Source organism: Microcaecilia unicolor, chromosome 2 (genome assembly GCF_901765095.1).
Source record: "Microcaecilia unicolor chromosome 2, aMicUni1.1, whole genome shotgun sequence".
NCBI lineage: Eukaryota > Metazoa > Chordata > Amphibia > Gymnophiona > Siphonopidae > Microcaecilia > Microcaecilia unicolor.
The window spans coordinates 263,557,667-263,585,055 of NC_044032.1; the positions used below are offsets into that span (position 1 = coordinate 263,557,667).

General features: G+C 42.8%; 1 protein-coding gene across 1 annotated transcript in view; it reads right to left on the bottom strand.

The window, feature by feature from the left end:
- The window catches only part of L1CAM (L1 cell adhesion molecule), a 302,701-nt gene that overhangs the window by 134,490 nt on the left and 140,822 nt on the right, over positions 1–27,389 (bottom strand). The window contains 1 exon segment of the mRNA XM_030194088.1: positions 13,309–13,533. Within this exon segment, the coding sequence (XP_030049948.1) occupies positions 13,309–13,399 (91 nt within the window). The 5' untranslated portion in view covers positions 13,400–13,533.

The window sequence follows — 27,389 nt, forward strand, 5'->3', positions numbered from 1 at the left end:
ATCTATGGGGCCGTTTTACCAAACGCACTCAAAAGTGGCCAGTGCTGTTGTCAGCGCATGGGTTTTCCACATGCTGTGGCCACTTTAGTGTGACAATAAAATGGCAGCATTTCCATATTTTTTTCTGTAATGGCCACACGCTAATTTCCAAATTAGTGCATGGCCATTAACACAGGAGACACTTGCGACACCTACTTTGTTGGCGCCAAGGGCTCCTGCGCTAAGCCCACAGTAATTGGACAACAAGCGGCAATGTGCCTGTGCTACCGATTAGCAAAGGGCACGGCACTACTCTTCTGCCCACAGTCACACTCCCGTGCTGAAAAATAAAAAATATTTTTCAGCAGGATTAGCACACATTGATGGGCACACTACCATGGTATGCTTTCACAGCGCCCTCCCACAGCAGTGCGTTTTGCTGTGCAGTAGGTATGCTTAGTAAAATGGACCCTATATGTCTGTGCGGAGATTAGACTGTTTATCTTGGCATAGGACCTTGACTGTATTTCCCACAAGAATCTGATATTAGAAGTTATCTATAGTTTTACTGAGAAAATAATGTCAGTTTCAGCAAGGGAAAAAGGAACCCTTTAAACTTTATTTTCTGTCCTAGAGATAATTCCTATCATTAAAAAAAAAAAAACCTTCTTCTGAACTGATTTGTTCAACCATGCATAGAGCTGACCTAGTCGGCTCTTTCTTTTTAAGGTAAAGGCAGTTGGTTGTTTTTTTCATGCTGTTTACATTTCCTATCTGATCAAAGCTGTCCAATTCAGCTATTGGCTGTGTTCTACCAAATTAGATTAGTATAATCTGCTTCAACATGAGCTACTCATTTGGCTTACCAGATTCATCATGGTAGCACTATTTTCGGTTGCGGTTATGGAAATAATACAGCCAAAACAAGTTTTGTAGCCAGTGAGATTCAGAGCTGTTGAGTTTGCCCGATTGCCTCAGTTCTTCTATTGAGCTGTGGTGCACTTGACTTCCACCTGTAGTGCACAGCTCTTACTATATTCCTGTGTTTCTTAGTTCCTGTGTGGCACTGTTGAACCACCCAGGTTGCTTGGGTGGTACTGTTGTCCAACTGGGTTGTAACTTCTGCACCCACTTGTATTGCGCAGAATGGGCAGCCTCCTAGGTTGTGTGGCTGCAGCAACCACCTGGGTTGCACAGTGGTGCAGGTCACCTATGTGGCACATTTGCAGCAACAGTTTTGGTTGCATATTTTCAGCAACTATATTGGGTTGCACAGTGGCACTTGTTATGTGTGGAACATTTGCAGCAACTGTCTTGGTTGCATAATGGCACTAGTCACTTGTGTGGCACTGCACATTTGCAGCAACTGTCTTGGTTGCACAGTCTGGGTTCAGGGTAGGGTTTAGTACCATGACTGTTTGCCTTCCCTGTTGAGTGAGGTGTATAATAAGCTGGAGAAAGGCCTTGATTGCATTGGTAGTCTCTCTTGACTGTCAGCAGCATTCAGTGTAATCAACATGACCTCATGCTGCATTGACTTAAGGACATTGGACTTGGTGGTACAGTTTTGAAGTGGTTTACTCCCTTTTTCAAGGATCATACATTTAGGGTAATAATTTAGAAGATCAATTGAGCTCTCACTCGCTCTTCTGTGGTGTTCCACAGGGGTCTATACTTTCCCCAGCTCTTTTTAACATCTATTTGAGCCTTTGGCCCATTTAATTCAGACCCCAGGTTTTAGCATATATTTTAGCAGATGATATTTTACTTATTCATTACATGTCTCCTACTACCCCTGATCTTTTCACCTTTGCAAGCAATGCTTGGATAAAGTTTCCACCTGGCTCCCCGAACATCATTGGTCTTAAATTAACAAAAGACCACAGTATGCTGGTTTACAGTCATGCTTCAGTTCCTTCCTTGATACCTGTGTTGTTTGGTGCTCGTATACCCCCAGTTGACCACTTTACATATCTAAGGTTATGATAGATTCAAATTAACTTTTTCAAATCAAATCTCAGTAGTATTAAAACAGGGGATTCTATGCTCTTCAAAGGATAAAAATGGTGTGAACATCCTTGATTTCAAAGTGTTACATATTTGTTTTATTGGTTTTGTATGTTTCTCAGTTGGATTACTGTAATGTGGCATATATAGGTCTTCTTGAATACTTCATTAAAATGACTACAGACCCTTCAAATATGGTGACATATGCTATGTCATGGAAGACAATCAGACCATGTTATTCCTCTTTTGTTGAAACTACATTGGCTTCCTGTGCAGTAGAGGATCCAATTCAAAATCCTTACTTTGGCCTAGAAAGCGGTATCCACAGGTCCTGATAAGTGGCAGCATTGATCATCCCCTTACACCTCCGGCCCATTGTCTCCGGCTCCCTCAATGACCATAGCTTATTTTTCCAAATCCTCAGTAGGTCTATTATGAAGTAACAAGAAAAAATGCCTTTCATTTTGTGGCACCTTTTCTCTGGAATAGCCTACCTTGCAGATTAGGGCAGAAGCCGCAGAACCCTCTTGAGAGCTTTAAAGGTGGCTTTGAAAACTTATTTTTTCACCAAATCTTCAAGTGTCATTGTAATGCAGAGCATTTGTGCCTGACAAGTTTGCAGCAGAAAATGTGTGGTCTGTTCTTTGGTATGATTGGTTTCTGTCCTATTTATCATTGGCATTATTTTCTTTATTTTAAATTGTTTTTATACATCACTTTGATTTGTTAAAAAAAATGATTCATCAAGTTTAATAAACAAACATTGCAGAAACTATCCTGGTTGCAATGTGGTGCAGGCCACTTGTTTGTACTGAGACAGCTGCCACCTATATTGCACAACTGCAGCACCCCTTTGGGTTTTCTTCCCCAGTAGCAGCAACCACCTATATTGCAACACCCCTTTGGTGTTTTTTTTCACAGAACAACATCCACCTATATTGCACGTTATTGCAGTACACCTTCTTGAGTTTCTTCCTGGTAGCAGCAACCACCTGTATTGTTATCCGTGCCTGTGCGGCTGCAGTCTTAGCCTCTCCTGCAACATCACCTGAGTGGACTCCTCGGTAACCACCACCTCTGTTGTGTAGTTGCAACAGTTTACCTGTTTTGATTAGCCTGCAACAACTGGGGCCTACATGTGGTAGTGTTCCAAGTAAGCTGTATACGTGCTGTTTCTAGTAGCAGCTGTGTAGCAACAGCTACTCATCTTTCCATGTTGCTTTATATACACAGCTCCCAGCAGTTGTCGAAAGGCTCAGTTTGTCATGGTTGTGTCGCTAACCGACGTCCACGCCTTGATCGCAGTGCCCTGTCCTCCTTCTAAACCTACTAAAATTACTTGCAGTTCCAGTCAGTGACCTGTGGGGTCACTGTAGAGTGGTGGAGCCAAGCTGGTGATGTCATCAGCACTGAGCACGTTCTTAAGATGGCTTCTGAGTGTGATCAGTGTGCTGGCAATTTATCCTTGATTAAGCCCAGGCCTGCCTGGGGCTCTGCTAGTTCAACTTCTGTTTCTTTGCGAGGCTGTGGCCTGAAGCTTTGCCTACAGCTTTCACCTTATGCTGTGTTCCTGTGCAGCCTGCTTTCAAAGCCTGGTAGTCCTGAGGAGTAAACGCTTTGCCTACAGCTTTCACCTTATGAAGTGTTCCTGTGAGCCTGCTTTCAAGCCTGGTAGTCCTGAGGAGTAAAGCTTTGCCTTCAGCTTTTACTTCACCTGCCCTGGGAGTGCCAGCTTGGGTTTTGCTACTTCATTTCACCAGCCCTGGGAGCATCGACTCAGGCCTTGCTACTTTATGTTATGCCTTTGCTGCAGCCAGTGTTGAGAGACATAACTAGGCTGCTTATGTTTGATTTCCTTCCTATACAGCTAGGCTGTTCTACTTTAGCTTATTTTATGTCTGCCTTGCTCCAGCTAGGTTAGACTATGTAGCTAGGCTGCTTGTTTTCTTTCTGTGCCATTTGGCTACCCTTTTAGCCTTGTGTTTTGCTACTATTAAAGCGGCCTCAGTTCATCTCTACTTGAGGTCCAGGTCCGGTTGTTTGGAGTACTTTTAGTTCTGAGGGGACTCGGTCTACCCAGAGGTGGTGGGTGATTCTCATGAGCGGCCACCTCTGGGCCAAGGGCTCACAAATGTCACAGATTGCCAGAAACCATGAGCTCAGAGTCCCCTGCTGCCGTCTCGCTCCTCAAGGAGTAGCGGGAAGAGTGCTCCAATTATCTGAGGCTGTGGCCACCCTTGCCCAACGACTGGATTCACAACAGGAGGAGGCAGCTAGGTCTAGGGCCTCTCACCCAGTATGGGCAGAGGTAGCCATATTAAGGTACCTACCCCACCTTGTTTTGGGGGGATCCTACTGAATGCAGAGGCTTCCTTAACCAATGTCAAATTGTTTTCTCTCAGCAGCAGAGATATTTTCCTGATGATAGGAGTAAGGTAACTACATTCTCTCACTACTCTCTGGCACTGCGTTGGCTTGGGCGTCCCTGTTGTGGGAATGAGGGGAAACTATTTTGAACAACTTGTCTGAATTTTTTGCTATGTACAAACAGACTTTTGGAGAACCTGGAAATAATGCTGTAGCAGCATCTGAGGTACTCAGGATATGACAGAGTGAATGCACCATGAACGCTTATGCCATTCAGTTTTTCTCTATGGCGACCAAATTAAAATGGGACAATTGTAGCCTGTCAACCATCTTTTGGTGGGGACTTGCCTCATGTATTAAGGATGAGTTAGATGGCAGGGATCTTCCAAAGGAGTGTTGTATGCTTTAATTGATTTATGTGCTAAAGTGGACTACAGGTTTAGGGAACAAGCTCATGAGAGTCCGTCTCTTCGGGCACTCTGGTCGCAAGAGTCCCGTCCCCAGATCTCCTACAAATCCCTCGCCCAACAGGAAAATAAAAGACCTATGCAAGTAGATTGGACAGTTTATCTCCCAGGAAAGGAGACGCTGGTGTCAAAGAACCTAAACCTTGCAGTGCAGGGGGCGCTAGCCATTTTGTGAAAGAGCGCCCAAGGAGGTCAGGGAAAAGACCCAATCTAGCCTGCACCGGGGGAAGCAGGGGTAAGCATAGGAAGCCTAGCTCCTCAAGTATCTGTTCCAATAGCTTCCAGACTCCTTCTGGTTTGGTCTCCACCACTGCTTTAGAGTTGACTTGGGTCAGCAGGGAATTTTGATTGATGCCCATAAAATCCCACTAGAGTGCTTTTATCAGCCCATACCCATTACCTCCATCTATAGTACGGTCCAAGGAACGGTTAGAGAAATGACGGAAGGGTTGTTAATGTTTACAGGGGTTTTAACACCTAGAGAGCATCTCCCTACACATTTTATTCCAAAGACACCCATCCTGTAGTCCTAGGATTGCCTGGCTTAGCATCCATAAGTCCTCAGTTCCACTGGGGATCCTGGTCAACTTGTATCACTGGGGCGGACGGAGTGTAGAAACAGATGTCTGGAACAGTGCAGCCTCGTCCACCACCATCACCCGAGCTCGAGGTAGCTCAAGTGGCCTTGCCTTCAGGGTTGCCTGAGGAGTATGCATCTTTCGTGGATGTCTTCTCCAAGAAAAAAGCGGAACTACTACCGCCACATAGACCTTGGGATTGCCCTATTGAACTGGAACCTGGCACGATGCCCCCTCAAGGTGTAGTATACCCTCTGTCCAGGACCGAAACCAAAGCTATGAGTACGTCCAAGAGAACTTGGCCAAAGGCTTCATCCGCCCATCCACATCCCAACCTGGCTTCTTTTTTATAGAGAAAAAGGATGGGAGTGTACCCCTGCATGTAAATGCAGGGATTTCCTCAACCTATGGGGACCTCAAACAGCCACATCCACAAGCAACCCACGCCAAAGGACACACACTTGACCTCTTCTCACACAAATTATCCACAGACCAAAATCTAATAACAAATGATATCATATGGACAGACCACTACAAAACTAAATCTATCTCTAAAATGCAGAAGAAGGGCACCCGCCGTATACAGGAACACACAACCTACAGCACAAGAGGTCAAACTGACCCGAAAATATTTTGGCAACAGATTTACGATAACGCATGGACAGGCACAACAGACTCCATACACTACCTCTCAGAATGGGATAAAAGATGCAGTAGCATACTTGATGAAATAGCACCCTTACGTACAAGAGCCTCACGAAGACAAACTCGATACCATGGTTCACGAGGAACTGAAAAACCTAAAGACACAATCCAGAAAACTTGAATGAGCATGGAAAAAATCAAAAGATGACACTCACTCAACAATTGGAAACAAATATAAATATGCAATAAGACAGACTAAAAGGTCATGACTATAAAACTACAAAGATGCGAAGAACTAAATAAACTTGTGACCAAACTACTAGACACTACCTTGGTCACCACAACCAACACAGACATCCCATCGGCTGACAAATTTGCCAATACTTCTATGAAAGAATTGCAAAACTACACACACGTTACCTCGAACACCACAAATATCGAATATTCATCAATGGCTTGGACCCAACCCCAGGAGAATATCCAGCGGACCGAACCTGGTCCAACTTCACCCTCCTCACTGCCGAAAGTTACCCAGGCGCTTAAAAGATTTTCCGACACACACTGTAAACTGGACATCCACCCCAGCTTACCTATTAAAATCCACTCCCGACCGCTTCATAGCTGATCTCACATCACACCTAAACCCATGCTCCAAGAAGGTCTCTTCCCTAAGGAAAATGGCAATATCCTACTCACCGCCAATACCAAAAGACACCAAAACAAAATCTCAAACTACCGCCCAGTAGCATTTATCCCACTGGTAGTTAAACTGATGGAAAGTATGGTAACCAAACAATTCACACGATTACAAAAACAAATTCTCAATACTACATGAGTCACAATCAGGATTCATCCCCTCACAGCACTGAAACAGTATTAAGTACTCTCCTAGCCAAATTCAAGCAGGAAATAGCAACAGGAAAAAGCATACTCCTCCTTCAATTTGACATGTCCTAGCGCATTCGACATGGTAAACCACAATATATTACTAAGATTACTTGATTACTTTGGGATCAGTGGAAACATAACTAATTGGAGCAAAGGTTTCCTAACCACCCAGAACATATCAAGTGAAATCAAATACAAACATAATCTTCACCGTGGAAAACTGACTGCGGAGTACCTCAAGGATCACCACTATCACCGACCCTCTCAACTTAATGATGACTCCACTAGCCAAATCCTTAGCCAATCAGGCCTCAACCCTTTAATCTATGCCGATGATGTCATAATATATATTCCTTACACACACGCGTTTCGAAAGTGCCAAACCCCTCCAAGAAAAACTGCATTGGCTCCCAATCAAAGAACATATCACCTTCAAAATCTGCACCATGGCTCACAAAATTATCTACGGCGAAGCCCCGGGATATATGACAGAGCTCATAGACCTACCTACCAGAAACACAATCGGATCAACAAGATCATACCTAAATCTTATTTATTTATTTATTTATTTGTTACATTTCTACCCCACACTTTCCCATTCCAAGCAGGTTCAATGCGGCTTACATAGTAGTAAGATTAAAAAGTATAATGGAGAGAATACAGTCTAAGCTTAACAGAGAAAAGGAGATATGTAGATAGGTACCATTATAAGGGAGAAGGGTATAAGAGGTAGGAGGAGGAACTAGTTTTAGGCTAGATTGAGATAATCAGGTGATAGGGTTGGGTAAATGTAGGGAAAAATTGGAGGAGGTGTGGTCTGAGACATTGACATTGTCACAGGGTCAGGTGAAGAATAGGTGGGTACATAAAGTTAGGTCGTGGCGTTTGGATAAGCCTCCTTGAATAGATGGGTTTTCAGCAATTTTCTGAAGGGTAGGTAGTCTTTGATAAAGCGAATGGGTCCTGGGTAGGGCATTCCAGAATTGACTACCTTTGAAGGAGAAGTTGGAATCATAAGAGGATTTGTACGAGAGTCCTTGCAGTTTGGGTAGTGCAGGTTGAGGTAATTTCGAGAGGATTTCGAAGTGTTTCTGGTGGGTAGGTCGATCAATTTGATCATGTATCTCGGGGATTCTCCATGGATGATCCTGTGAATCAATGTATGGACCTTGAAGTTTATTCATTCTCTTATAGGGAGCCAATGAAGCTTTTCACTACCCAAGCTGCAAAGGACTTAAATACAAACCAGCTTATGCAACCAGCTTTCCTACATAAGCACGCAACTGTGGAATGTGCTACCAAAAGCCATGAAAACAATATAAGGCCATCTAAACTTCAGGAAATCACTAAAAACTTACCTAATCAAAAAAGTATACCTTACTGACATAACCTAAATGAATGAACCCTGCAACACAATTACCTAAAGCTCGAAATGGACCTACTGCAACCCCTCCTCTCTATGATTCCCAAATGTATCTGTAAAACATGTATCTTATTCTACCATAATACCACTTTCTATTTGTTCATTACCGGCTTGTCGTACACCTACGGTATAATGTAAGCCACATTGAGCCTGCAAATAGGTGGGAAAATGTGGGATACAAATGTAACAAATAAATAAATACCTTCCAATTTACCAACATTATAGAAACTGCAGCAGCACCTTCCGAAACTATGGAAATCCGTGAAGGAATCTCTACTTAAAGCCTCTAAGCAGTACAAAGACCATGTGGACAAGAAGAGGCGCCCAACGCCAGACCTGAATGCAAGAGATCTGGTGTGGCTCTCTACACAGAATCTGAGGCTATGCACTCCGTCCTCCCAGTTTGCTCCTAAGTTTATTGGGCCTTACCCCATCCTTAGCCGGTTTAACTCTGTTACCTATCAACTAAGACTTCCCTGCTCTCTGTGGGTACATAACACCTTCCATATTTCCTTGCTCAAACCTGTAGTATTAAGGGCTAGTCAGAAAAGTCTCCCAGATCCAAATACTGTTCAGGTGAATCCCAATGAAGAATTTGAGGTTTCTGCTATATTGGATTCCAGAGTCAGCAGGGGGGCCCTGCAATTTCTAGTAGCGTGGAAGGGCTGTGGACCAGAGGAAAATTCTTGGAAGCCTGCGAGCAATGTGCATGCTCCGGTACTGGTACAAAAATTCTTTACTAAGTTTCCCTAGAAGCCAGGAGCCCGGAGGGGGGACCCTTAAGGGAGGGGGTAATGTCATTATGGAAGCTGTGTATATGGCACAGTTGCAAAGCTGTTTATGGAGCATCAGATATACTATTATCTATGGGACATTAGATGCACATTTGTGTGGCTTCCCAGGCAGCAGCTAAATGCATGATCTTGGCTGCACTACCCATAAGTAGGGAATCAGTTACAGCATCCGTGCACATGTCATAGCTATCATATTACATACAGTATCTGTAGATATGGCTTCAGCTGCAGTATGGCAGTATGTGGCTTCAGATGCAACAACCACCTGTATGATGAGTTACCACAGCTACCTCTTCCACTCTGCTGCCTGTATAGTTTCAGCTACTGCAGCTCTCTCTCTATTACCAGCCACCATAGTGCCTGTATAACATCAGCCACCACAGCCAACAGAGTTACACCAACCGTTGTACCTGCCAGTATTACACTAGCTGCCACGGCACTTCTTTGATATCAGATACCATGGCTGCCTGTATGACAGTACCTGTCATTTGGCCGATTATATGGCACCAGCTACTGCAGATGCCTAGATAGATACAGCTGTGCACTCATTTCTAAAACTCCTGCTACATTGGTGGCATGGATGTCTCCAGTTTTGACAGCTACATCTATAGCTCTAGCTTCCACAGCTACATGTATAACATCTCTTGATGCACTTGCTTATGGTGCATTTGCTTATGGTGCTTGGCTGTGTCAGTAGACTATCTTCTCTGGTTTTGGTAACAACTATGTAGTACAGTTTTACCGGTCACCCATATGGCTCAGGCTATATATACCACTTTACTTTGTGTGATTCTACACTCTAGCTGTTTTGTACAGTTAACTCAATAGCACTGACTTCAGGAAGTCTCTGATATTGTGGTTTTATTCTGAGCCTAATAGGCTCCCATTCTTGGTTGTCCTATCTGAGTGTCTCATATTTCATAGCATGTCTCAGGACCCTTATACTCTCTTCTTGGTCTTATGATAACATTTGGATTGTCATGTCTGAATAGGGCACTCTTTGTCACCAGGTCAGTCAATAGCCATTTTATTTAGACCCCATTGGTCTCCCTTCTTTATTCTCAGCAAAGAGTGATTCTTCCATTTGCATCTGGATTTTCCTAGTTGTCACAGATGCAGATGGGGAAGCACAATGGTTTTTCAACTCCTGATAGCTTTCTTCTTATAGTTCCTTCTCTGGATATTCAACTTCTCCAGGACTTCTATTGTAGTTATAATATTCCCTTCATAGATGTGCTTTGGTCTTAAGCTATTGCCTTCAAAGACCCATTCAAGAAAAATCACCAGTTGGGTTTGTTTCTTGCTTTATGCATCTCTTCCATTGTCTATCAATGCTATTTTCTGTTCTACTTATCATGTGACTCACTTCCTTCTCCTCTCCTATATCCTTTGTCTTTCCAGATTCGTACTGATTGGTCTTGGTTCTTTCTAATGGGTTTTTCTTGGAAGGATCTCTAAGGCTATTCCAGTTTATCTCTTTATTGAGTGTTTCAATCTTTTAGTCCTGCCCTATGTTGGGGACACTGCTTTGCTAATCCCATTGGTCTGGACTGGTCTAATAGGATGCTATGGAAAGAAAAGTTATGTCTTATCTAATAATTTTCTTTCCTTTTGTCCTATCAGACCAGTCCAGGATCCCCCCTGGTTGATTAATTTTCCTTTAGTTACAACCTGTATTTTTCAGATATCACTGATTCTACTTTTCTTAACCTATTGTATGTCACATGTCTCCTGACTCAGAGAAATATCTGCATGTCAGTAAAGAATATGCTATAATGGCTGGTAAGGTTCTGCCCAGATTGAGACATTTGGTCTCAAACTTTCAATATTGGTCACCAGATGAATTTTGAGCACCATTGCTTGGCTATTCAAAATACTGAACATCTTATGTAGCACGATACCCTTAAGAGGTGAATCACTTGAGAACGATTTTCATATTCTTTCTCCATATGCTGTTAGACAGACAAAATCCATTGGTTTGAACTGGACTGATACGACTAAAGGAAAGAAAGTTATCAGGTAAGACATAACTTTTCCTTACACAGTACCAGTTGGCATTATAGGAAATGAGTTTAGGCAGACTGTGGGTGGAGTTTGCAAGTATGCTCATAAAAGGAAATTCTAACTGGGCACCTGCATTTACACACCACCTGCACATACAAATATACAGAATACCAGCACCTGGCCTTGTGTCCAAGATGGTAGTTTGCAACATATTTCCAGCGAACTAAAAGTTTCTGTGCCTCAGATAGTGAAATTCTGCAGGTGGCAAAAGTCACAAGCAGTGAAGATGTGCACAAGATTATTTTTTTAATGTGATTTCACACCGAGCTCCTTAGCATTAAATGGTTGCAAAGTTTAAAGTGTCCTACCTGCTTAACCATTCTGCAACAACCTTATGACTAATGCTTGGTAAGTGTTGATCACTACTTTTAAGAACCGATTGCCCATTCAGTATCAGATTTGTGTCTGCATTGTTATATGATGGTGAAATGTAATCTGATCACACATGCAATCAGATCACTAGTACTGATAGATCTCCATGGAGCTTGGGCTGTTCACTAGCCCTGACAGAATGCTGTCCTTAGTGCTGATACACTGTTCATTAGTGCTGACTGAATGCTGTCCAAGGTCCTGAAAGACTGCTATCTGTGGTTCTGGAAGGCAGACAGCTCAATGATGCTGATACTATGCTCACTAGTATTGACAAAAAGGTGCTCTGTGATGTTGACAGATTTCTCACTGGGAGGCCAATGTACTATCCCAGGAAATTTTTTACAAATTAGCAGTCATTAACAATAGATATAAATGAGCTTCCGGCTCACCTGCAGCTAAATTCTATGAGAAACTTATAGTGCATTCCTGACCTTGGGAGCATATGAAAAATTTAATTATGTCTCTTTTGTGTGGCAGTAGGCTTAACTTAAAGGGGCCACATAGCTCCCCATGTTCCTCCCAGGAGCATCAGAAATCACTAGTGGTGAAGTGGACCTTTTCTTCTGCACCCTTAATTACAATTCAGTGATGACCCTAAATACCTACAAACCACACAGCTAAACGCAAACCCTCACCCCTTGTATACCCTGTCCCCTTAAAAAATTGACACCTTATCCCCTCCCCCCGACAGCTTATTCCAATGTGGAGCTCTTTCACGTAGGCAGCAGAAACAATTACAGTCATTCTGGTCACTCTCGTCATCTTGGAAAACAGAGCTAGCTGACCTCTAGTGGTGTTAAGCATAGAAATAAAACAGTATTGATGGAGTTCAGACACAGCTTTCTATGGTACTGACAAGAAGTCCCCTCATTAGTGCTAACATACCTCTGTCCACAATTCTGACAAACTGCTCACAAGTGCTGACAGAGCACCATCTGTGGTGCTGAAACAGACTATTCACAAGAGCTCTAATTAAGCATAGCACAAAAATGTCACCTCCTCATAAAATATTTTTTGTCTTGAACTCTGCACTAATTGTTTCAAAAAAACTACAGTTCTCAGAAAGTATTTTTGATTGAGGAAGTGCCTTATGAGATTTTTTGCCACCAGGTGCCTAAGTATCAGAGACACTATGAGCCCAAACTTTCCACAAAACATTGCAGCTATTATAGCCGGATGGTATTCAACATGATCAGAGATCTAATTCATGCACAGCATCTGAAAGTAACAAGTGTGGCTTCTTTGCCTGCATCAGAAATTCTTTTTATTTATTTATTTATTGCATTTGTATGCCACATTTTCCCACCTCTTTGCAGGCTCAATGTGGCTTACAATACATCATGAATGGTGGCAATACATAAGAAAATAATTAAAAATAATTAAAAACCAGAAAGAGAGAAAGTGACAAACAGGAGAGAGCGTTATGAAAAAGAAAGAAAGAAAGAAAGAAAGAAAGAAAGAAAGAAAGAAAGAAAGAAAGAAAGAAAGAAAGAAAGAAAGAAAGAAAGAAAGAAAGAAATTGAGAGTATTGCAAAAGGGGATATGGAAAAGGAAAGAGAGACTGAGAAGAAGAGGGATAAGTAACAGAGAGATTAAAAGGTTGAAAGAGTCAGATTAAAAAAAAAGGGCAAGAAAAAAAAGGAAGGACAAAGAAAGGAAAAAATATATATCAAATAAATGAAATAAAGCAAACTACCATTAAAAAAATCCTCAGAAGTACTTACAGTCTTTTGGGATCTGGATGAGCTGGACAGAGCTGCAGAGAAGGAGAATTAGAGGCGTTACCAGCAAGATGAACCCTGGATCTGCAGCCATTGTGCACACTTTTGTCGACCCGGCCAGCACGATGAACAGTCCAAGCAGGAGTTCTCTGAGCAGTCAGCACACACACGCAGAAATATGCATACAAATAAAGGGATGAAGACACAAGTGTTCACAGGTTCTTCTTGCTGTTTTCAAGGTGGATAAAGATGATGATAGAAGTAGTGGGAAGAGGAGGGTGGTTAGAAAAGGGTGGAAAGAGAGAGGGGGAGGGAGAGAGAGAAAAGAGGAGACATTAGTGAATTATCTTAGAGTAATCATGAAAACCAATCTCTCCACTCCCGGGATGGCCACTCCCACAAGACAGAGCAGCTCTACAGAGGAGCAGTCAGGGATGCCTAGCGCTTTTAAGTGACGTGTTGCTTTCTTAGCCTTTTGTGCAGGGTGTTTTTACGTGTGATCTCCCAGAGCACTAGGCTACCTGCAGAGAAAATTACATGACAAGCTAATTTTCCCTTTTATAAGCAATGTTAGTCCACTTAAAAGCACAGAAATACGGGATAATAAAAACAAGATATAAAGACTAAAAGGGATTTCCTGTTTATTGGACTAACTTGATATATTTCCGACTAGTTTTCCGGGGCTAAAAAAAATCACATTCCTTCCTTTCTACCCTGACCTGAGGAAGGCTTTTTTTTTTAAATATGCCCCCCAGTCAAAAATGTACTGTTAGTCCAATGAAAAGGGGTCATCTTTCTTTATCGCTTTTTTTTTTTTTGGAGGGGGGGGGGGGGGGGTCATTATTATTATTATTTGCTTTTACTTATTATCCTGTATTTCTAGCAGGACCATTCTGAAATGGAATGATACCCTGTGCAACACTCCCCCCCCCCCCCCCCCCCCCCCACACACACACACACACGGGAGACAATGGACAGGAACCAATTTTTGCACCCTGTCTCTCTCCCTTGTGCCCTGTGATGTCTCACTGCCCAAACAGCCCTGGGGTGGCTCTGATTTCTACCCTTTTAGAAGAGCAGAGCCCACTGGGTTTTCATGGATATTTAGGAACATGATCCACACTGTTTGTAATGCTTGACACACAGAAAAAGGCTTTTACTACTTACTACTACTACTTATCATTTCTATAGTTCTACTAGACGTACGCAGCGCTGTACACTTGAACTTGATAAATCTGTGCATTCGAAAGTGTGCATAGAATGAACACACACAGAAAAAGTGCATCTACTTTAATGTAGTGTACCAACTCAATAGAAAAATCAGTGAAAAAAACTAATTGCTGTCGATATTCAGCCTGGGGGTAGTAAGTGGTTTTTGGCCACCATCGGCTTTACTGCCAGACATTCAATGCTAGGCCAAGTCCAGGCATAGATGGTGCAAAAGCCCTTGCCTAAATTTACATGTGGAGTACTGTTATTCTAGAATTATGCACGTAACTGAAAACCACACCCCAATCCACTCCAAAACGCCCATAACCCTCCCATTTCCACGCCCGCCTTTTCTAGGCTGTGTGTAAATTTTAGGCATGGATCTCATGTCTAACTTTACACACTTAATTCCCAATTAAATCTAATGAGTGCCAATAATTGTTTGTTTAAAAGCCAATTATTGTCACTAATTGGTTCATTGTTCTATTAAATTGTGTGTACAAATCAGGGACACGCCTAAATTTGTGCGCACAATTTTTGGTGACTTTTATAGATCAGGGAGATATTGTCTATATGAAATAGATGTGATATATGTGCCTACATACCTTCCTTGCTGAGGATTACCCCCTCAGCTTGCATCATTCAAACATTTGAACTGCTTTTGAAGAGAGGATGGCAAAGGGGTGCTTGAGGGACTCCTTATATTCTGTGCAGTAGTAAAATCCACCTCCCTCCTTGTTGTTGTTCCCCCCCCCCCCCCCCCATAGTCAAATTTAGTAACATCTCCCCTATTTCTTTTTTCTTACAGAGGCTGCCATTATGAGTTAAATCAGTTACTGTGAATGGGGGAAGGGGTGATAAAGGAAGGAATGGAGGTATCCTTTTAAAATTACAGAGACAATTACTTAATAAAGAAACAAGCTGGGAGTAATCATTCTCTAGGAAATGTGAAGGTGTCTCTCTGTCAGAATCATGAACATGTGGTGTGTGTCTTCCACGCTTCCTCTCTCTCCTGCTAGGAGACCACAGGTTCAGACAGGCAACACAACAGAAACAAGAAGTGGATGATCTGGATGCCTGAGTCATCCATCCTCAATTTAGGCTAGCAAACAGATAGTGGAGAGATTAATTTTCTAAAGACGTGCTTTTTGAGTTGAAACAGGCCTGATATGGGCTTAAGCTCATAGGCACGCAGCTTGTATATGCGATGCATTTACTCAGACTGCATGGAAGTATTCCTGAGGGTGAGGTGGGGAAACAGTTTGCATTGCCAATTATCCTCCCGATTCCATATAGTGCGTTGAAAAATTCCATGCAGAAATCCAGGCATATTCCATATAATGTGTATAACCTAATTGATTAACAAACCAATCAGCGCCACTAATTGGAGGTTAACAAGTAATTAGCAACATTAATTGGCATTAATTGAAAGTTAAGCACAGTACCCGCCAAGCATATTCTATAATGTAGTCTGCGTAAATCAAACCACACATATCTGAAAGGGGGCATTCCAAACAATTTGAAATGGGAGTGACATAGGTGTTCCTAAATTCCATGTGCGTGGTTATAGAATTTGCTGCTGTGTGCAGAAATTTGGATGTAAGCATTTACACCAAGTTTTCCTTAGCCTTGGACTACCTTGGAACAGACTACCTTTCCTATGGACTTTCCTATCTGTTTCAGTAGCTTGGACTTCTGTCATATTAACCTTTTGGCCAAACCTGCTTTTTACTGCCTCTGAACTATCCCACATACACACTTGTCTTGGATGATGGGAAGAGCTGGGTGTTGCACTCCATTTGGGGAGGGGGTGGCAAGCACAACATATTAGTATAAACATGAGATGAAAAAAAGAGGCCCAAATACAAACCCTGGGAGGGCAGCATATTTACAAAGGGGAAACTAAAACTATAAATATGAAGAAAAAGGGTGAGGGAAGAGGAAAGGACTATTGTGGGCTGGGAGGCCCTCACCCAAGAGCTGCTGGAGCACTGTCAGGAGGTGGAGCAGACTAAATGTCCTGCATGCTTAAGGGCAGATAAGAAGCACCATTGAGCATGCTCCATTCTGGCCAGACCAGTTTCCAGGGCACCAATTTGCCTCATCCATTGCCTCTACCCTCTCTAATACTGCAGCCTGATTTCCAGGGGCAGCATACCTGCCTCTGGAAGTGCCAGAGCCTCATCTCTCTGTATTGAGGAGGGAGGAGGATGCAGGAGGCCATTTCCCCCACCCCCTCGCCCCAGGAGGGCCTCCAAGCCTACAGCTGCTTCTGAGGTGGGAGATGGGGTCCAGAATGGGCAGGTAGTTGTGGCTATCAAGGCAGGAGAGGTGTTGTCCTCTTCACTTTCCCCTTTCTCTTCCTCATTCTCCTTCTCCCATACAAGGCCTTATCAGACTTATCAGAGGGTTTGGTATTCAAGGAAGGAGGTGGTGCAGTTGTGAAGTTAAAAGATCAAATCCCCCCCCCCCCACACACACACACACACCTGCACCCTGCACTTGACTCCTCAATATTAGCCCACTCCTCATTGGTCCAGATTTTTAATTAGAGATTTTGTTTTCATACCAAAATTCTTAAACATGCTTTTGCAATACTTAACTTTTTCAGTAAGACAAATGGTTGTTCTCAAGACTGGACCTTCTACAAACATGGCCAGGTTTTGTGCTCATCATCAGGGCAGTAGTCCCAATAACATAACCACAGAATGAAATCCTGCCATGTTGGCAGAAGATCCTGTCTTGAGAACAGCCATGCAAATTTTACTGTAGAAGTTAAGTATAGGACAAGCATGTTTAAGAATTAAGGTCTGAAAGCAAAATTTGTAATATAATCTTGTATACAAATATCTGGACAAATAAAGCACAAAAATTGTTTTTAGTACAATAGTTAAGTATGCCATACTTTCTGAGGATCTATGAAAACAATGATAAGAATATGAAGGATTTTGTAGACACACTTCAGTTGGTGTTGTAAAATATATTTCGCTGGGATGAACGCATCATGACTGGCAGGCATCCCTAAGCTGGGGAGGAAGTAAACCATTGCAATCATATATATAATGGGAGTACCTAGTATACTTACATCCCTGATGATTGTGGATGGGAGTTGTAGCTGACCATCTCTCCCAGGCCCTTCTATATCACAGACATGACCTTCAGTGGCCTGGGAGGACAAAGTGCCTTCTCTCTTTACGGAGACCAGTAGTATGGTATCGACTGCTGAGAAATTGGGCATTCTTCTGCAGGAACGCATGGCTGCCAAATGTCCCCGCAGATATGATGTAGTGACATCATTATGTCTTTACTCATTGATGTCAAATCAGTGGTGAACAATTTCTGTACATAAATACATAAGTATTGCCATACTGGGACAGACCGAAGGCCCATCAAGTCCAGCAGCAGTGGCCAATCCAGATCTCAAGTACCTGGCAAGATCCCAAAGCAGTACAATACATTTTATGCTGCTTATCCTAGAAATAAGCAGTGGATTTTCCCCAAGTCCAATTTAATAATGGCTTATGCAGTTTTGTTTTAGGAAGCTATCCAAACCTTTTTTTTAAACCAGGTTAAGCTAACTGCTTTTGCTATTTTTCCTTGGAAACAAATACCAGAGTTTAATTACACATTGAGTGAAGAAGTATTTTCTCTAATTCATTTTAAATTTACTATTCTGTAGCTGTATTGTGTGCCACCTAGTCCTAGTATTTTTGGAAAGAGTAAACAGTCGATTCACGTCTACCCGTTCCATTCCACTCATTCTATTTGCTTTCTTAGCCGCTGCTGCACACTGAGCAGAGGGTTTCAACATATCATCAACAACGACACCTAGATCCCTTTCCTGGTTGTTGACTCCTAATGTGGAACCTTGCATTACGTACAGGTACTTGTAGTTCAGGTTCCTCTTTCCCACATGTATCACTTTGCACTTGCTCACATTAAATGTCATCTGCCATTTTGGATGCCCAATCTCCCAGACTCGTAAGGTAATTTTTCACAATCCTCTTGCGATTTAACAACTTTGAATAACTTTGTGTCGTCAGCAAATTTAATTACCTCACTAGTTACTCCCATCTGTAGATCATTTATAAATATGTTAAAAAGCATCTGTCACTGCACAGAACCCTGGGAAACCCCACTATCTAACCTTCTCCATTGAGAATACTGACCATTTAACCCTATTCTCTGTTTTCTATCTTTTAACCAGTTTTTAATCCACAGTAGAACACTACCTCCTATCCCATGACTCTCCAATTTCCTCTGGCGTCTTTCATGAGGTACTTTGTCAAACGCCTTTTGAAAATCCCGATACACAATATCAACTGGCTCGCCTTTATCCACAGCACAAGATATTCTGGTAAAAGCTGCCTTAGCTGTTTTCCCAGATTCCTTTACCATGGCATATAGAAATTCAGTACTCTGTATGAAATCTATTATTCACAAAAATACAGGTGATTTGCAGATATATTGCTAGGGGAAGACACTTTTAAGATAGCCGTGATTCTTACAAAAGTTATTTCCTTCCTTTCATAAATTAAATACATTTCAAAAAATGTCATTCTAATATTACAATATTACTTCTGTATATTTAACCTGAAATTCTATATGATGTAAATACAGCAACAAATCTGTTCGTAGCTTGTTTACATGTTTTTTTTAACTATTAGCATACGTGGAGGGGCATAATCGAACGAAAACGTCTATCTCCATGGGCGTTTATCTCCGAGAACGGGTCCGTGAAGGGGCAGACCGAACCGTATTTTCGCAAAAAATAGACGTCCATGTTTTATTCGACAATTTGTGAGCTGGGCGTTTTTGTTTTTCAGCGATAATGGAAAATGAAAGCGCCCAGCTCAAAAATGAATAAATCCAAGGCATTTGTTCGTGGGAGGGGCCAGGATTCGTAGTGTACTGGTCCCCCTCACATGCCAGGACACCAACCAGGCACCCTAGGGGGCACTTTTACAAAAACAAAAAAAAAGGTAAAAGAGCTCCCAGGTGCATAGCACCCTTCCCTTGTGTGTTGAGCCCCCCAAATCCCCCTCAAAACCCACTGCCCACAAGTCTACACCATTACTATAGCCGTAAGGGGTTAAGGGGGGCACCTACATGTGGGTACAGTGGGTTTGGGGGGTTGGACGACTAATAAGCATTAAGCAGCACAATTATAACAGGTAGGGGGGGATGGGCCTGGGTCCACCTGCCTGAAGTCCACTGCACCCCCTAACAACTACTCCAGGGACCTGTATACTGCTGCCAGGGAGGTGGGTATGACATTTGAGGGTAAAAATAAAAAGTTGTGAAACATCATTTTTTGTGGTGGGAGGGGGTTAGTGACCACTGGGGGAGTCAGGGGAGGTCATCCCCGATTCCCTCCGGTGGTAATCTGGTCATTTAGGGCACTTTTTGGGGCCTTATTCATGAAAAAACAGGGTCCAGGAAAAGTAGCCTAAATTCTAGCTACAAACGCATACTTTTTTTCCATTATCGACGAAAGGCACCCATCTCTGTTCGGGTGATAACCATGCCCCAGTCCCGCCTTCACCATGCCTCCGACACGCCCCCGTCAACTTTGTACGCTTCCGCGATGGAGTGCAGTTGAAAACGTCCAAGTTCGGCTTTTGATTATACTGCGTTATTCGTTTTTGTGAGATAAACGTCCATCTCCCGATTTAGGTCGGAACTTGGGCGTTTTTCTCATTCGATTATAAGCAGGATACTGTACCCTCAAAACCCAGGAAAAGTGTTCACCATCCCACTGCATAATGCAGAAGCAAAAACAGATAGTACTTATTGGTCTGGCCAATGAGAGTGCTTTTCAACATTATTAGATTGTAAGCTCTTTGAGCAGGGACTGTCTTTCTTCTATGTTTGTGCAGCGCTGCGTAAGCCTTGTAGCGCTATAGAAATGCTAAATAGTAGTAGTAGTAGTAATTTCCAATTATTCACAATGTTGGGGCATATCATACCTATTTAATAAGGTCCCACACCTTAACTCAGCACGTAAAGCAGAATAAAAATCACAATATAACTTAAAATCTAACGTTTATGCTTTTTTTCATTACATCTTGTAGTGTTTCAAAGTTGTTTCCTGTCACTAAGAAAACAGGATGTGAGCACTAAACCACACAGTAACAAGCAGACTTAATTTAAAATATCACTTCATTTCATTATCACTCAGGGAACTTCACTTATTATCAAAATAAGTTAAGATTGACATTCACTCTAGCATATTTCAAACAATATACATCAGTTCTATAACTTTCAACCATAGTTACAATTTACCTAAACCCAAAACTTTCTATTTATTTTATGCTGCGACAGAGATCAAAGTACTACATCAAATTTAATCTAGGCAGGATGACAACATAAAACTTCATTCATACATAACAGATTTAAAATTGAGGAAACATCATAAGTTAGACTCTTCAGTTATTGAAAGACCTTGTTTTTTTTCTTTCCACTTAAGTAATTTCCCTGTGTGGAGCCCTCACTGTAATATAGTTTCTATAACCTGTAAACCCAGACAAATGCAAAGATAACTACATTCCCCAGAAATCTCAGAAACCAGCAAGAGAAAACTCGGTCCTTTGACACATTCCTTTAACAGACAGATTCAACAAAATACAAATACATTATCCTAAATCATGAGATTATGTCGTTCCATATTCTTGCTCATATACATCAAATACACATCAAAGCAAAGCATTAACAAATACTGTAACATTTTCTCTTATCCCCAACCGTTGAACTGTGAAGGATTAAAAACACGTTAGACAAAGCCTACAGTTCCCTAATCTGGCCACACAAACACTTAACAGCTAACAGACCACACTAGAGACACATATAAACAGGACACTGTCTGCAGACATAAAATTCTGAGCAGATTTTAAAATTTAATCAGGAATATCTGACAGGCTGGGCTGAGTACTCAAGTTCTGCTCCCTCTGCACATAGATGATGGGAATCCCCCAGCATTCCTTTTAAAGAACACAATTTAGAATAATCAAAAAATCTCAATTGCAATGCATTGTTTTCTCTAGAATATTCATACTTGTTTTCTTTTCAGTTCTACTGCAATTTTAACAACAACGTAAGTGAAACATGTCCCTGAACTGAATTATCTTTTTCAGTTAACAACAGTGCACTTAAACATTATTAGCTCTCCTTCCATATCCATGTGGTTTCCTGCTACCACAAATTCTACCAGTCATGGCTTTTCTGACTCCTTGCATGACACTCGGACCGCTGGGTTGCCAGATACAAAAATAGAATCTACCCCCAGTCATCATCAAGGAATAAGAATGAGAGCTTTTCCTGCCACGACCCTAATGCTGACCGGTCCCAGCCACTCCTAACCCATGGCTCTCGTTACATCTTAATACTTCCTGCAGAAGTTTCCTTTAAACAACGAGAACCAACCCATGGTCCTACCTGAGTGAATGTGTGTGTCCGTTGGCAACTCCTAGAGAGAAATTCGAGTGAAACGGCACCAAACTGATTGCCTGGGACCCCGCCCAGAACAGGTTCATACCTGGTCCTTTATTTTCAACTCTAGGAGACCAAGAGGGGCATAATCGAACAAGGACGACCATCTCTAAGGGCGACCATCTCTAAGGACGTCCTGGCGAAGGGGCGGGGAAACCCATATTATCGAAACAAGATGGGCGTCCATCCTTCGTTTCAATAATACGGTCGGGAATGCCCAAATCTCAACATTTAGGTCAACCTTAGAGATGGTCACCCTAAATGTTGAGATGGTTGACCTTAGAGATGGTCATCCCCGGTTTTCGGCAATAATGGAAACCGAGGACGCCCATCTCAAAAACGACCAAATCCAAGCCCTTTGGTCAAGGGAGGAGCCAGAATTCGTAGTGCACTGGCCCCCCTGACATGCCACGACACCAACTGGACACCCTAGGGGGCACTGCAGTGGACTTCACAAATTGCTCCCAGGTGCATAGCTCCCTTACCTTGGGTACTGAGCCCCCCAAAACTCACTCCCCACAACTGTACACCACTACCATAGCCCTATGGGGTAAAGGGGGCACCTACATGTGGGTACAGTGGGTTTCTGGTGGGTTTTGGAGGGCTCACATTTACTACCACAAGCCTAGCAGATAGGGGGGGATGGGCCTGGGTCTGCCTGGCTGAAGTGCACTGTACCCACTAAAACTGCTCCAGGGACCTGCATACTGCTGTCATAGAGCTGGGTATGACATTTGAGGCTGGCATAGAGGCAGGCAAAAAAAGTTTTTAAACTTTTTTTTAGGGTGCGAGGGGGTTGGTGACCACTGGGGGCATAAGGGGAGGTCATCCCCAATTCCCTCCGGTGGTCATCTGGTCAGTTTGGGCACCTTTTCACGGCTTGGTCGCAAGAAAAAATGGACCAAGTAAAGTCAGCTGAGTGCTCGTCAGGGACGCCCTTCTTTTTTCCATTATCGGCCGAGGACGCCCATCTCCTAATCACTCCTCAGTCCCGCCTTCGCTACGGTGCCGACACGCCCCTGTGAACTTTGGTTGTCCCCGCGATGGGAAGCAGTTGAGGACGCCCAAAATTGGCTTTCGATTATGCAGGTTTTGGCAACTCTGAGAGAAGGACGCCCATCTCCTGATTTGTGTCAGAAGATGGGCGCCCTTCTCTTTCGAAAATAAGCCTGCAAGAGAAAGAAATCCACACACACCACCAATAAAAAAAATACATACATCAAAATCCTTCAGGAGAGAGTGTGAGTCCCACTTAATGACAGTGGGTTCACCCAGAACTGTCTCAAAATCCCTCAGGTCCTCTGCTCTTTTATTAAGAATGCATTAAGTCATAAATTAACTGGTTACATCACAAATGATGGGACACAAACTTTGAAAAATCATTGGCTAGATTATATTCTGCTTTTATCTGCGAGTTCAGAGGATTCAGGGTACTTTCCAAAACTGCTAGTGGTTCCAGTAAAAATGTAACATTTATAAGAATGTGAAACTATCATACATTATTCCATACTTCATCTGTATGCTCAGACATCTGCATGCATCGCATTCACTTCCCTGTTCTCTTCCAAACATGTTTATGTCTAATAAAAGTTTTCTGCATCTGGTAAAGACAGCATTTAGTCGTTTTCCTTCTTATTTACAATGCTAACATTTAACCTCTAATATTCCTCTCTATGAATGGGGGAACCATTATTTTTAAATATAACCTTAATATCATCAGTTCACCCCTTCAAAGAAATGTAATAGATTGGTGAGGCCAGATTTCCCTTCACTAAATCCATGTTGGCTTTCTCTCATTAATCCACGCTTTTGAACACGCTCTGTAATTTTGTTCTTTATAATAGATTCTACCATTGTACAATGCACGGAATTCCAGGCATATTCTATATACTGCATGAAAAATTCTGGACGTATTCTATATAGTGCATGGAGCAGGTCAGGCATAGAATTGTAGGCGCATAGGTCCATGGCGTGTAGATTTTATTGTGGGACAAAGTGTAGGTGTATTCTATAAATTGCACCTAACATTTTATACGATACACTTAGGCAAAATATTTTTCGGCATGGAGTTTTTAGGCTCCATATATAGAAACTTTTGAAAATGCAAGCATATGTTAAAAATTAACCCAGAAAAGCTGTGCGGGTCAAAAAGCAGGTGTAAATATAACCGCATAAATTTCAGGGTATTTCGGAAAACAATACTTTCTCATTTTGAAAATATGCTGGAGTGAACATAGGGAAGAGGCTGTTCATATTCTTTCTATGCACATGCAGTTTTCAATTACCCCCTAGGAGTCTGTTTAGGTAGCCTCGCCTCAGCGTTTTATTTTCTTTTGATGAGCTGAACCTGATGAACTGATTTTCCTGCCCCTCCCCCATCCCACTTAAATGCAACCTCAAGTGCACAGAGACCTAAACTAATTAACCATGTGCTATGCCAAGAAAAAAAAAAACAGAGAAAGGGAGAAAAGGTATCAGCCCTCTCTAGTTCAGACAGAAAGGCTTGAGCTCTGCTTTCCCATCAGCAATAGCAAACTCTCCCCACTTGTGTCTCATCTTGTCTCTGGGGATATCACAGTGACATCACCGATCTCAGCACAGGACCACTAGTTAAGGTGGAGATTTCCCTATCCTTTGCTGTGTCACTTTGACCAGAGTAGTTGGCAGGTGGCTGGGTGGGAAAATGCTTTGCTCATGCGTGTGTGTGTGTGTGTGTGGGGGGGGGGGGGGGGGGGTCTCTCTGAGGTCAGAGGAGCTGCAGGAGAGATTGAAGCCACTGACATGTAGCTCTTCTTTCTTGCTAGGTCTCTGATCCCTTCCAATGCCCCCTGGCAGCTCAGCTCCACAATCTCAGCTCCACAACAGATGCTTCCTGCTCTGCTTACTAGGGAGAGCTGTGGCATTCTCTTCAATAATTGAAAGCTCTGCTGCATTTTTAATGGCTAATGGCTCCGATTTATTTTCACTTTTTCTATAAGGGAGGAAAGAAGAGGAGGAGGGGTGTTAGGTGAAGCAGGGGAGGGGAAGTTAACTTGTATTTATTTAAAGGAAATTTCAGTGGGGAGTTCAATTCCAGCCCAGCTGACATACCAGAGTCTACAGCACTTTGATGAGACTCCTAGTTCAGGTCAAGTCAATCCATAAAGAATTCAAAAGAGGTGCCAAAACAACACAACCACAGATGATGCCCTAAATTCCAAGGAAAGTGATATGTGCTAAGCGTACAAAATGCACCAGGTCTTTATTATTCATTTCCTAAAGATTCTATCATTCACGTGCAATCACTATTACCATATAACAAATGAACAAAAATCATGACACATGGTGTAAGAGATCAGACCTGCAAAAGTCTAACTAATTCTTAAATAGAGGTACTGTATAATCCAGGGCTTCCCAAACTGTGGGTTGCGACCCAAAACTGTGTTTGGGGTCATGACTTGAGTGAGTCCTCCATAGAGAATTTATCAGTCTATATCTCCAGAAGGAGGTGGGGGGGGGGGGGGCGTGCGCTTTTCTGTGGCCATGCAAATTAGGTTGCAGTCACAGACAGTTTGATAAGCACTGGTATAATCCATTCAAAGGTTAATTATAGTAGCTCAAAAGAAGCCCAGTAGCAAAGCATGCTACCTCTGCAACAATGGTACCTCATTTTGAAAGAACAAAATATTTGAAAAGATTTAGTCAGTCACCTTTATATGGGAGGCTAAACCACATGAGCCAACCACTAGGGGGTCAAGGGGAGCCATTTTGTATCTGGAAGGAACCAGAGAGGATTGGAGTGGAAGGGGAGCATTCCTGCTCTGTTCCACTATTGTCATAGATGGACCCCAGGTAAGTCTCTGAGGTGCCTAGGGGTCGGGGTGGAGGGATGGGGATTGGAGAAGGACTGGATTGAAGGGGGGGTTGGAGGAGGAGGATCAGAGTGGGGGGGCTGGAGAAGGATTGCAACGGGGAGATTGGAGGAGGATCGGAACTATGAGAGGCGAGGTTAGATGAGGATTGGATCTATTGGGAGGGGGGGATGGAAGCATCTGGTAACTCAGATGTCATGTGAGTGCCGACTGATATTCAATGCTGGCACCTGCACAGCTAAACAACCAAAGTTTGGACTGCTTTTTGTGCAGTCTTATTTGGTTGCTTAGCTATGCAGGCACTGGCACTCTCCTAACTATCTGATTAGCTATCCAGTTAGTGGTCTGAAAATCACTGCTAACCTGATAGAACCACGGGTCAGCTCTGTTTCCCAGCACCCCGACATAATAGACCATACAAAAAAAACCCGACAAAGAAACCCAACAAAACAGACTAAAACCAAAACAGACCATGACAAAAAAAAAACCTCCCCAAAAAAACCTATACAAAAAAAACTCACAACAAAATAGACTCTTAATCAAGCTGGATTATGTTTTCAAGCAGATTTATGATTCTCACTAGATACCAAGTGTGGATAGTGAAGTCAAGCCGTAGGCAGGTGCCAGGACTTTCAAGTGACAAGCCGTGGACTTTCTCAGTAAGTTATGGCTCCTCCACTTCTTTGCACCCTTCAAATTCGTACCATTCAAAAATAAATCTATTTCATCGGGCCCTTTTGTCGGGAGTCTATTTTGTCAGGGACTTTTATGTCGGGAACTTTTTTTGTTTGGAGCTTTTTTGTCTGGTTTCTTTTGACCAGGTGCCCTGTTTCCCAGATAATCAGCACTGGCTGGTATCTGAATATCTGGTGTTTGTTTTACCCATGATGGATAGCATTTTTAAAAATGCTGACTGCCACAAGCTTAATATTGGCCCCTACAATTTTCTGAAAAGTTCTCACATGCCCCTTCTACAAATCCATAGGAAACACCAATATCTCTTGTGATAAGGAAGAGGCTGTCCTACCCTGGTTAGGCCCCTAGAGGGCGCTGTGCCCCTAAAATGTCCAGGGAGAAGGGCTAGGTGAGTCACAAAAAGGAACCAGTAAGGGCAGGTATAGCTGGAGGTCGCTAGGACCGGGGAGAGTCCTGGAGATGGGAACAGGTGCAGCCGGTTAGGGGCTGGGTCCTGTTTGGCCATTAACTACTTAACACCCCTCATGAGTTGTGAGGGGGGGAGGAGAGAGCCAGCAGCTGCAGAGGAAGGCTGGTAGCTGAAGCAGGAGGAACCCCATGAGAAGTACTGGCTGGGCCTTTTGGATGGGTGGTAGAACTCTGTGTGTCCCAGATGAAAAGACTGTGTCTAGAGCAGGGAAGAGGTACTTTGTGTCCCAGATGAAAAGACTGTGTCTAGAACAGTGGAGAGGTACTGTGTGTTCCCAGCTGAAGAGATTGTGTGTCCGGGGGACTGAGTAGAGACTGAGCCCAAGGCTTGTGAGAGAGGGCTCAGGGGGAAGAAATCTATGACTGAGCCCA